The 11,021-nt window shown below is 41.0% G+C and overlaps 1 protein-coding gene across 1 annotated transcript; it reads left to right on the top strand.

Annotated features, from left to right (window-relative positions):
- The first annotated feature begins 7,899 nt into the window (after positions 1-7,899).
- On the top strand, positions 7,900-10,149 carry gpha2 (glycoprotein hormone subunit alpha 2). Its single transcript, XM_030722483.1, has 3 exons — positions 7,900-8,020; positions 9,767-9,951; positions 10,045-10,149. The coding sequence occupies exons 1-3, from the start codon at positions 7,900-7,902 to the stop codon at positions 10,147-10,149; spliced, it is 411 nt and encodes a 136-aa protein (XP_030578343.1).
- Positions 10,150-11,021: the final 872 nt, after the last annotated feature.

Consider the following 11,021-nt stretch of genomic DNA (forward strand, 5'->3'; position numbering starts at 1 on the left):
TACTGTTGCACAGTGTTTGTGTACAGATGTTTACTCACAAATAAAATAAAATTCCAACTCATATGCTGGCATTGTTAGAATTCACGCTCTTCATTTTCTGGTAGAATTAGCTTTCTGCTAATTGTGTTTTTCATGTATTTGTTTTAATTCTCAACATTACTGTAAATGTGCCGGTGTTTCTGTGCCAATTAGGCACTGCGAAAACAGCGAAACACAAAAGAACATTTACAGCCATTAGAAAGCAAAAAAGAGTGAAATGCTTGAAGGCACGAGGCAAGAAGCAAGAAAGCAATTAAAAAATGAATGCGAGCAGTTACCTGAACCATATGACTGCGACTAAAGCACAGGAAGTTAATGATGACACAGGTAAAGATAAAAGAGACAGTGTGACAAACGCAGACAAAAAAACAAAGACAAATGCAAGGCAAGTGCAGCAACTTGACATGATGGCAGATAGTCTGTTTCTTCTCTCATCCAAGAGGCTTTTTCAGTTCTAGAGCAACTGGCAGAGTCCCAGGCTTCCCCTTTGGAGGTGGTTCTGTGGGTCATTAACCCACTATTGATCATGTGAGTTGTCACATAAAACAAGGTGTGAAAAGCCAGCGGGTTAAACCTCTGTGACCCTCTTGGATGAGAGGTGAGAGGTCTTCGCAAACCTGAAGAAGTCCGGTTGTTTTCTTTTCAAGCTCTCAAGACTGCCATGAGCTGGATGACTGAGAACCTCCACAGACACGATGGCACATAGTTGTTTTTACATTTTTTTAACTGAGTGCAAATGCGCTGAAGGAGGAAGGCCCAGCGGATCCTCTCTGATCCCAGGAGAGAGGATCAGAGAGGATCACAAGAGTGTGAAGCAGAGTGCAAAGTTATCAGCAAAGGCTACCAAGCTTGGTTATCAGCTGCATTCATAAAGTGTACAGGTGCATCACAAAGGTACAGAGTAGTGCTAAGAAACTGACTAATAAAACTGGAATTGCACTCTTCTTCTTCTTCTACTTGGAATGGCTGTGCCTCACATATTATTACTCAGATATTTCCATTAAAAAAAAAAAAGCTAAAAGGCACCAATAGAACAAACACAGTTGAGAGCTCCATTCAGTGACTCCAGCGGAGGTGAAGCCCAGCAAACAGCTATAGCTGCTGAGGCACCCCCCCCACCCCACCCACCCACCATCACCACTTTAAGCCTTAACTGTATCCAAGTGCATGAACTCACTGTTCAGTTGATATGAATGGGGAAAGTATCCATAGAGGCTAAAACAAACAAACAAACAAAAGAACAGGTTGTAAACATGCTTTTCAATGCTGTAAGGTTGAACATTTTAACTCAGGAGTCTGTGGTTATTAACTCACTTTTGCAGCCAGCCTCAAGTGGCCATTGCAGGAACTGCAGCTTTTGACATTCATTTTTCAGCCCCACAGTTTGCCTCTTGGTTTACATGCAGATTATAAAGGATTTAGCACTGTATCAGCGGTGAGAGATCAAGTGGTTAAGCAGTGCGCTATAAGTGAATGAATCATTGCATGGAAATAAGTGTGAGCAGCTTCATGTCAGGCATTTTCAAACAAATCTCAAACTGTTTAAGTGGATCTGCAGGTACAGTTTAATCCAATAAGTGACATCTTGATGCTCCCCTGCATGCTGACAGGAACACATTCCACAGGCTTTTATGCTGCTTTTTGTAGACAATGCTGGCCTTTTTTATATTTCCACTGGCGTACATGTGTGTGTATGTGTCCTCAGAATGGTACACCTTGAGCTCACCTTGTGGAAACTCCACTTTCCTCCTGTCAGTCTAAATTACTTAAGTGTTCTGTGTGTGTGTGTGTGTGTGTGTGTGTGTGTGTGTGTGTGTGTGTGTGTGTGTGTGTGTGTTCAGTCTGAAATATATTATGCAACTTCAGATGCACGCACATAACTATGCATTGACAGCTGATTTGTGCCATTTGTAGGAAGTATAAGGATATAGAATGAAAGTAAAAGACTTTGGGTATTTGTTAATGTGTTTGTCTGTGTGTGCATGCGTGTGTCTAGTTTGCATTATCAGTGGAAGGAAATGGGTCAGCTGGATTAAAACATTATCTTAGAAACGGGAAAACTTTGTCTAATCCTCTCCGTACATTGTCTCTGCGCCCAAAATAACACACACGTAATTTATCTCAAACTCACATCTACTTAAACACTTTTGACAGCACACACAATATCCCGTCAGACGTGATGATACACACACACACACACACACACACACATAACACTTAAAATAACAGCTGCGCACGATATCCTTAACTTCAGATCAGAGGCACACACGGATCACATATACACACATACACGCACAATGAGATTAAAATAACAGGGCAGAAGTGGAAGCGGACACATTAATGATATTATAGTTATTCAAGACGCCATGGGTTCCATGGCAGCGGAAAGCGACAGGGACACTGAGCGATACAAACATCAGTCACCCCGCTGAGTCACACTGGAGTAATATGAGCATGCGCGTGTGTGTGTGTGTGTGTGTACGTTTCAGCTGAGTTCATTGTCTCCTGATGAGGTGCTGTGGCCCATTCAGATTTATAGCCCCCCTTTTCTCTCTAGTTGGCATGGAATAAAAGGAAACACACACACACACACACACACACACACACACACACACACACACACACACACACACACACACACACACACACTGTGACCGTCCATGGCAGTTAAGGTCAACATGCTAATAGTTTTTTGAGCCTCTGTGTGTATAGGTGGGGGTTAAAGTGACGATGTCACACATTCCATTTTCCATTGACATAACTGGAGTGGGAATTTTTGGGGTAGAGGGGCCGTACTGATAATTGTGTTTTCTTAAGAAGGGGTGCGCGTGTGAGGGTGCACACACTGGAAGCACCTATGTTGCCAGAAGTTGAACTGGACTACCATGGAGATATAACTGCTTATGTCATTCAAACAAAGTGTGTAAAGTGTAAGCCCTTATATTGAGAAACATCATGTTTTAGCAAGCACAAAGCCATGATAAAAATGTATACTGATGATAAAAGTGATATTCACAAATGACATATCTTCGTGTTCTTGTTGTTCTTTTTGTTGCTTTCCTACAGTTACAGAATATCTCTCCACCTCCATGCTTTGTTATTTTGCCAGTTTGCCAAAATGCATCTGACAGATAGGATTATTCCCAAAATTTTACTTTTCCAGTTTTTTGTTGCCATCATGATAATATCGTTTGTAATGGAGTCTTCATGTAGACAAGCTACAGTTTGTATTCCGTGTTACTCATTGTATCTCAAAGGCCGCAGGAAGTACAGGAAGACCCGGGACGAATCATTTCTTTAAAAAAAAAAAAAACAAACACAGGGTGTGGCAGTCGGTGTTATCAGATGCGTGGGTGTGTGAGTGGATGGGTGAACAGCATGGTTTGGATATACTGAATGGCATAAATCAAGTAAAGACACATGTAAGAGAAGAGCTCCGATAAGTGTTTCATGGTGAGGCTACACCTGGCCCAGGTGTCTGCGAACGTCCCAGTGACAGCATGGACAGCACACTCACCAAAACTCACTGTGCGCATGCTACTGCTGGTGGGTTATGTAGTACATTTAAAAAGAGAAGCAGTTGAGTACGCATGGGAGTTCCTGGCACAGCTGGACATAACACAACAAACACAGCAGCAGTGTAATCGGTGGCAGTCATAAAAGTGTCAAAAAACAGGAGTAAAAAAGCATAACAATGAAACAGAGGTGCAATAAGCTTCTATGCCTCATAAGTTTTATGAAGAGAAGCTCTGTAACGTCAGTGTAATAATAATATAGTTCAATGAATTATACATAGAAAAATGTCCAGATTAGCATATAGTGTATTTTTAAAAGGCAGAGAGCAGAAGCTGTTGTAATGTAAATCCCAGCTTTCTAAATTTTGCCTACAAGCATGGCAACCTCTAAAGGTTATTATTATTATTATCAGCTAACCGTTCCAATGCAAACGGTTAGCTGATTATTTTCTAAAGCCAAGTTTCATTTTTTTGATTGTGGTAAATTACCTTATGTAGTCCTTATGTAAAATAAAATAATTAAAATAAATAGTTTATTTTTAATATAATGCTTAACAAATTAGACCACCACCTAATGTAAGGTCTATGCCAAAGCTACTCTAAATTGGCAGCATTGGTAATTACCAAAATCATTTTTATGGCATTCCTGAAGAGAAAAAGTAATTTTAGTGGATGAATGTTACGCTTGATTAATTTCTGACTACTCAGCGAAGCACTGTACATGTACAGTGCGACTCGTGAGACTTTTCTCTCCACTTATGTAAGTAAATCACAGTTTGTCTATTTTAAAGGTGCCTGCTGAAGGCAAAGATGAATTACAAACTTATTTCTTAAAAAACGAAACAAAACAAACAAACAAGCACAGTCACCAAAGCATTTGAATTATAGGGCAACATTTTACACTTGGTTTAATAGATTTTTGAAGGCAAATATGGAAAACAATGTTTTTGATAAGAGCACCAAACAGCCCTTGTGTCTTACTGTATATCAGTGTTGTAGTTTCAGAAACTGAAGGGGTTTTAAGGCTGTGCCACTGACGATCTCAGCAACAGATTTGGAGCTGACAGTTTCGCCCAGAAACATCTATTTAAAGTACCGGGAATATTGCATCTGGAATCCAAACAAAAAAAATCATGTTTTATTGACTTTATTGGCTTATTAAAATCATCAGTATCCAGTTTTGTCAGGGGCATAGAGCCCTTCAAAAAGTCCATCATCAGTTGCATAGCCTAATATCAGTGGGATACTCAGGCCCCAGATTCTCTCTTACAGCATTAAAACACTCATTGAAAAACCCAAAGACATTAAAGTATCCTTAGGGAGCCTTTTTAAAGATTTACACCGCCATCAGTGGTCTGATCTGGCAGTTTGTGACATTAGCGACATGTCAGTGAAGCTGCTGTTAAAAATCCAACTAATAATCTGGGAGTCTATTAAAAGAATGTCTTTACCCTCTGGAGTTTGGATGAGGGTGGTTGCTAAGCTGACTCTGTTCATGATGAGGACGAAGAGAAGCAGAGCCAGCCGTTCCCCGCAATATACAATATACCTACCATGTGTCTCTCTCACACACACACACACACACACACACACACACACACACACACACACACACACACACACACACACACAGTTGACCCAAACCCACAAAATCTTCTGACCTGACCCTGTCCTTCCTCCTGCAGCCACAAATGGAAAAACCAGCCTGACTCTGTATGGGCTTGTGTGAGGTCCCCCCTTTCAGTTCAGTTTATGAGTTCACTCGTACTGCCTATCAACTGGCAGCTGAGGCCTACAACATTATTATTTTCTTATTATTTTCTCTGTGATTTTCTTTGTGCGTGTGCGCGCATGCATGTGAGCATGCGTATGTGCGTCTCCATGCATGCACATGTGTGGCAAAGCTGTGAGCGTGTTCCTTCTCTTGTGGCAGTGCGTTGATGGAAAACCTATCTAGTTTTCCTCTGTGTCACGGCAGCGGTCCCCCTAAAGGTTTTAAAACAGGGGAGCCTGAGAGAAAGGGGGAGGCAGGGTATGAAGGGACCCAGAGATGGTAACACAGTTCAAGAAGAAAACATTTAGGAAAAAAGTTCACCGTGATCTTAGAATTTTGAGAGCGTGTTTCATTGTGCAGGTAGAAAGAGCAGCTGCAGAGGAGGAGAAAACGGGAGCCGTAGAAAAGAAAAAAAAAGATTCATCCACACTCAGATCTCTAATTGTGGGTGTGTCCAGGGCTATAAGTGCCTTCGTTCCTACCTGTGTTACTTATATCCCTGCATAGGGCTCAGAACAAGCAGTCTCACACTGACACCTGTCAGACGACACACCTGCACTTGAGAACTCTCAGCTCTACATCTCCAGGTAAGAATTTCTCCTCGTTACAGCAGCTCTAAACTTTAATGCATCATCCCACTTAAAGGTGGAATAGACCTTTAAACCAACTGCTGCTTTCTTAAAGCTTTTAGGCGTTTTGTTTGTATGCATATCATTTTCTACAAACCAGATTATAAAGAAAATGCAAAATTTTAAGGAAGCTCTATCATCTTTTGCAGTTTTTCACACGTCCCAATGTCCTGCACTTGCAGGATTTTTATGTGTAATATAATAACTGAGCTCACACAGTAAAAGCATGTTTTGTTATTATATTAATTATCCATGCATATGCAAAAATGCTATTTAAAAAAATCATTTACATTTCTCAAAAACACATCCAAATGAGGTTTGCAGTTTGTAGAAAGAGTTTGGCAGAGGTTTTATTTTGAAAGTCAACACTACTTAACTAATGTACACCTTCATCGGTAAAACTAAGCATACACATCATTTAGATGATGGTTTGCAGAGACTATTTTCAAAATTGACTGGAATCAGATGTAACAGATCAGATGTGTCTGTGTGTGTCTCCTGTGAACTCAATGTTTGCATGTCTAAACACAACAGCTTACTTGAAAAGTTGAATATAGATCTCATTTTTAGGTAGTCTGTAACATTAAAAAGAAAAAAAAAGCTGATTGTAACAATGCAGGTGTTTGAAACTGCATGGGAACTACAGGCTGGAATTTTTCAATTCATTTATTCACTAAAAAGTACATTTTAGGGCTATATACAGTGAAACGTCCACATTTTTGGAAAGGAAAAATTACAGAAAGATGCTTTAGGAAGGTCTGTCTCACCATTTTTGTCAGTGACTCAGTCTAGCTACCTCTATCCACTGTCCAGTGTTTGGCATAACCTTCACCTGCTCTGCTTTTTGATCGACAGATTTTCTTTCATTTGCAGAGATACTCTGACTCGCATTTCACCTATAGCAACACTCTCACCTCCCAAATTGGGGTGTAACACTGTTAGGCATTCCTTTAAAGACAAAGCAAGCCTTCAGGTGTGGAAACCCCACATTTCTACAGTCTTCCCCAGCTGACGCACGGTTAATAGCCTCTCACATATGACTGCATATGTGAGAGGCTGAACCATTCATTTGGTTGTACAGGCCATGTTAATGGCATCCCTAAGGCCTTTCTGCTGTTGCCACAGTTGTGTTTCCTATGAACCGGAGCTGGAAAGAGCTGAAAATTTAGAGGGCAGGGGTCAGTAGCACAAAATTCCCAGGAAAACGTGACTTTATTGTTTACACACGTGTGGGAGCGGATGGTGGGCGCATCCATCTACGATGTTCACGTTCTTCGCCCGTGACTTTTGTTCATCTGTGTGTTTAGCGTATACATTTAAAGCTGTGTATGTTCTCTGACCTTAAATAGTGTGTGTGTGTGTGCGTGTGTCAGCAGGTAGCTGTTAAATGAAGCAGATTGAAAAGATAGAGATGGTATTGTTTTTATTCACATTAGCCGTTACTCAACCGAATGACACACAGGCAGACATGCAGGATGGGAAATCACCTTGGCAAAAAGAGCGGGAGGTTCTCATGAGGCCTTTCATTTGAGGGGAAAGTTCATCCTGAGGAGATTTAAAAAAAAAGAAAAAAAAAAGTCATGGCTTCTTCAGCCAAGAAGACCAAATCTGGTTTAAGTGACCTAAAATCACTGGTTCCAACTTTTTTTTTTGGCATGTTCTTCAAAACCAAACAATGCCTGCTCAGCTTAAAGAGCTTAAACTCTCCAAGATCTTACAGGAAACCAAGCAATAAAATAAGACAAAACTGAAAAACTCTTTTGTGCACCAATAATGATTTTGAGCCATCTCGAGACTTGCTCTGATTTATTGGGCCAAGGATCGGAAACCACTGGCCCACGCATTTTGCATGATTTTCTCAAAAGCTGGGGACAAAACGGTTTTTCTCTTTTCTGGGTTCTTACAGCAACATGTAATGTATCCTTCTGTTTGAACCATCCAGATGTCGCTGTGCATGACCTCACATCTCTGCCTGCTGGCCCTACCAGTGATCTCACTGCTGCTGCTCTCCTCTTCTACTGGTTGGAGCAATGATGTCCTCACTCCAGGGTGTCACCTTTACCGTAAGTTTTAAACGGAATAGTTCAGTTTCCAGGTGCCAGCTTTTTGGCAAAAAAAAAAAAAAAAAGGCCCAAAGTTTGTGGAAGGAGTATTCACAAGAAATTTACAGATGATTTGCAGATTCAGCCATCCATTATATTCTTACTACAGAAATTACCCCACCTTTGGCTACAATGATCAGTGATCATTGTATTGATACAATGATCAATTCCTAAACCTCTTGGTTCTCGGCAGACACCAGCGCCTGTGGAAACCAGTCACACAGCTTTAGAAGTGGTTAAAAACTTTATTAATCCCTTTAGAAAGATTCCATCAGGGAAATTAAAGTTCCAGTAGCAGCCTTTACAGGTAACATAGGCACACAACACACCAGAAATCACAATAAACAAACATATGGATAAATAAATAAATAATAAAACAGACAAGTATTTGTTTATGTTGTGCTGTGGTCGGGCTCAGGCTGCTGCTCCTCCCCTCCCTCTGTCCTCCTGTTTCCTTACAAACTGTAAACCAAATTTTTGGTTTCTGTAAGTTTTTTGTCTTTTTCTTCTTATTCAAATTTTGGTTCACAAACCAGAGTGGAACCAGTTCTGTGTTGGTGGAAACACCACTGCAGTGTCCCATTACATATACTAAGCCTTTAGCACAAAATCCTCACAGACTTAAATTATGACCTGTGTATGCTGGTGGCATTATCCTGACATTGCCAAAACATACTCTTCATAATTGTGGTTTCCATCCATCCATCCATCCATCTATCCTTTCTACATGGTCGAGTAAAGTCAGAGACGGAAGCCTGATGTGAGCAGGCTTCAAGGGTTTTGCTTCATAAACTTGATCAAGAAGTAATAGTTATATAATCCATTTGTACATTCTTGTCAAAATATCATTAAATAACAAAGAAAACTCGTTACTTTGATTCCATGTAGACTTTTTGTGCTCCTCTTTTTCTTTTAAGATAAGATAGTGTTTATTTGTCACATGCACAGTTATACACAGTACAATGCACAGTGAAATGTATTTTGTACCTGCAACCATATATACACACACATATAAATAAGAAGAATAAAAATAAAAAAAAGTAATTCACACTATACACTATACTCTATATACTATACACTATACACACTTTTATAAATTATAATATTTACATTGTGCAATAATGGTCCAGTTAGGGCTCAGAGTTGAGCAGACGGATGGCTTGTGGGTAAAAACTCTTCTTCAACCTTTCAGTCTTAGCCCTCAGGCAGCGGTAACGCCGGCCTGATGGGAGCAGGGAGAAGAGAGAGTGTCCGGGGTGGCTGGGCTGTTTTAGGATCTTCATGGCCCTCAGCCTGCACTGCTTGGTGTAAATGTCCTGCAGGTTGGGGAGGGTGGTTCTGATGGTCTGTTCAGCTGAATGAACCACCCTTTTTAGGGCCATGAAGTCCTGCTTGGTGCAGTTTCCCATCCAGGTGGTGATGCTCCCACGCATGATGCTCTCGATGGTGCAGGTGTAAAAGTTCCTGAGCACCTTGAGTGGGAGCTTTTTACAGGGATCCCTCATGTTTTAACATCACTGTGGGTAATTCCCTTGATCTGCAGATATATAGACTTAAGGAAAGTTTCCATCAAGGGGTCAAAATGATAACCCTTACACATTTAATGGTGTGACAGTGGGACATCCCTAAGCCCTCATGGACTATCAGTCTAAAGTTTCTGCAAGCATCTGCATCCCAAACACTCACTTGTACTTTTCCCTCCTTCAGCTTTCAACGTGACCATTCGCAGTGACCGTCGTGGCACATGCAAAGGCACCCATCTGGTCTATGCCTGCGTGGGCTACTGCGAGTCCAGCGCCTTCCCATCCAGATACTCAGTACTGGCGGCCTCCAACTTCACCCACAACATCACTTCCGCTTCAAGATGCTGCACCATTAGCAAGGATGCTAAGGTAAGAGGTGGGGGGATGCAGCAGTAATATTATAGGAGTAACTAGCGCATTGTTTTTACTGTCGTTCATATCCTTTGGCTTCTCTTCACTTAGGTCAAAGTTCGCCTGGACTGCCCACAGGGTCGTCACCATGATGAAATAGAGATCCTGACAGCGAAGGCGTGTCGCTGTGACATGTGCCGCAAATCACGCTACTGACACACCATAATAGTATGCTGCATACTAATGTTAACCAGGATGAGAAACCAGGTTACAGTTCTTTTTCTGTCCATTTCAGCTTGTTTGGAGAACATTCACTTTAACTTTCTTATGGAAAACTGGCATCGTACCATATCATAACACTGTTCCTTCACTTGTTTCTTAAAGTGGCCCTATTATGCTTTTACCTAAATCTATAATGTATATTTACTGTATATATTAAACATACCAAAAACTCACCCCTAATATGGTCATCTCAGGCACACAGATTGGGCTGTAAACACATAACCCGCTGTTCAGATCTTTTGTTTAAGAGGACCAGCCAATCACAGCAAAGCGAGCTTAAAGGGTGGGGGGATAGGAGCTAAAACAGCTTCTTTCTGACAGTGAAAGAACTGAGGGGCTGCACTAAGGCTCAGTAGTAGATAATTAAGGGTTAGTGCAACATGTGATTAATGCAAAGCTACTCTAGAAAAGTCCAAGAATAACAATATGGAAATGAGCATTTTAGGCCCACTTTAGAGAATGAAAGCAAAGTTGAGATAAAAAGATCCCCAACTGAACAGCTTCCCGCAGTAAATAGGCCACGATACCCTGAAATTGTAGAAAGTAAATTCTCTTGGTACAGATCCAAGTACTTTAATACTGCATGAGAAATTCACACTTGGGTACACATCTTATGTTTGTTTTTCATTGTGTAAAATGTGATGTAAGAGAAAACTTGATTGACATGCTTGGTGTTTAGGCTGTAGAAACCATTCTGTTGCGCACACACACACACACACACACACACACACACACACACACACACACACACACACACACACACACACACACACACACACACATACACAGTATACAAACTGAACATT

Source organism: Archocentrus centrarchus (genome assembly GCF_007364275.1).
Source record: "Archocentrus centrarchus isolate MPI-CPG fArcCen1 chromosome 18 unlocalized genomic scaffold, fArcCen1 scaffold_23_ctg1, whole genome shotgun sequence".
Lineage (NCBI taxonomy): Eukaryota > Metazoa > Chordata > Actinopteri > Cichliformes > Cichlidae > Archocentrus > Archocentrus centrarchus.

Coding starts and splice junctions, on each gene's coding strand:
- gpha2 (XM_030722483.1), top strand. CDS start 7,900: ATGTCGCTGTGCATGACCTCACATCTCTGCCTGCTGGCCCTACCAGTG. Junction 8,021..9,766: donor TCCAGGGTGTCACCTTTACC/GTAAGTTTTAAA, acceptor TCCCTCCTTCAG/CTTTCAACGTGACCATTCGC. Junction 9,952..10,044: donor CCATTAGCAAGGATGCTAAG/GTAAGAGGTGGG, acceptor CTCTTCACTTAG/GTCAAAGTTCGCCTGGACTG.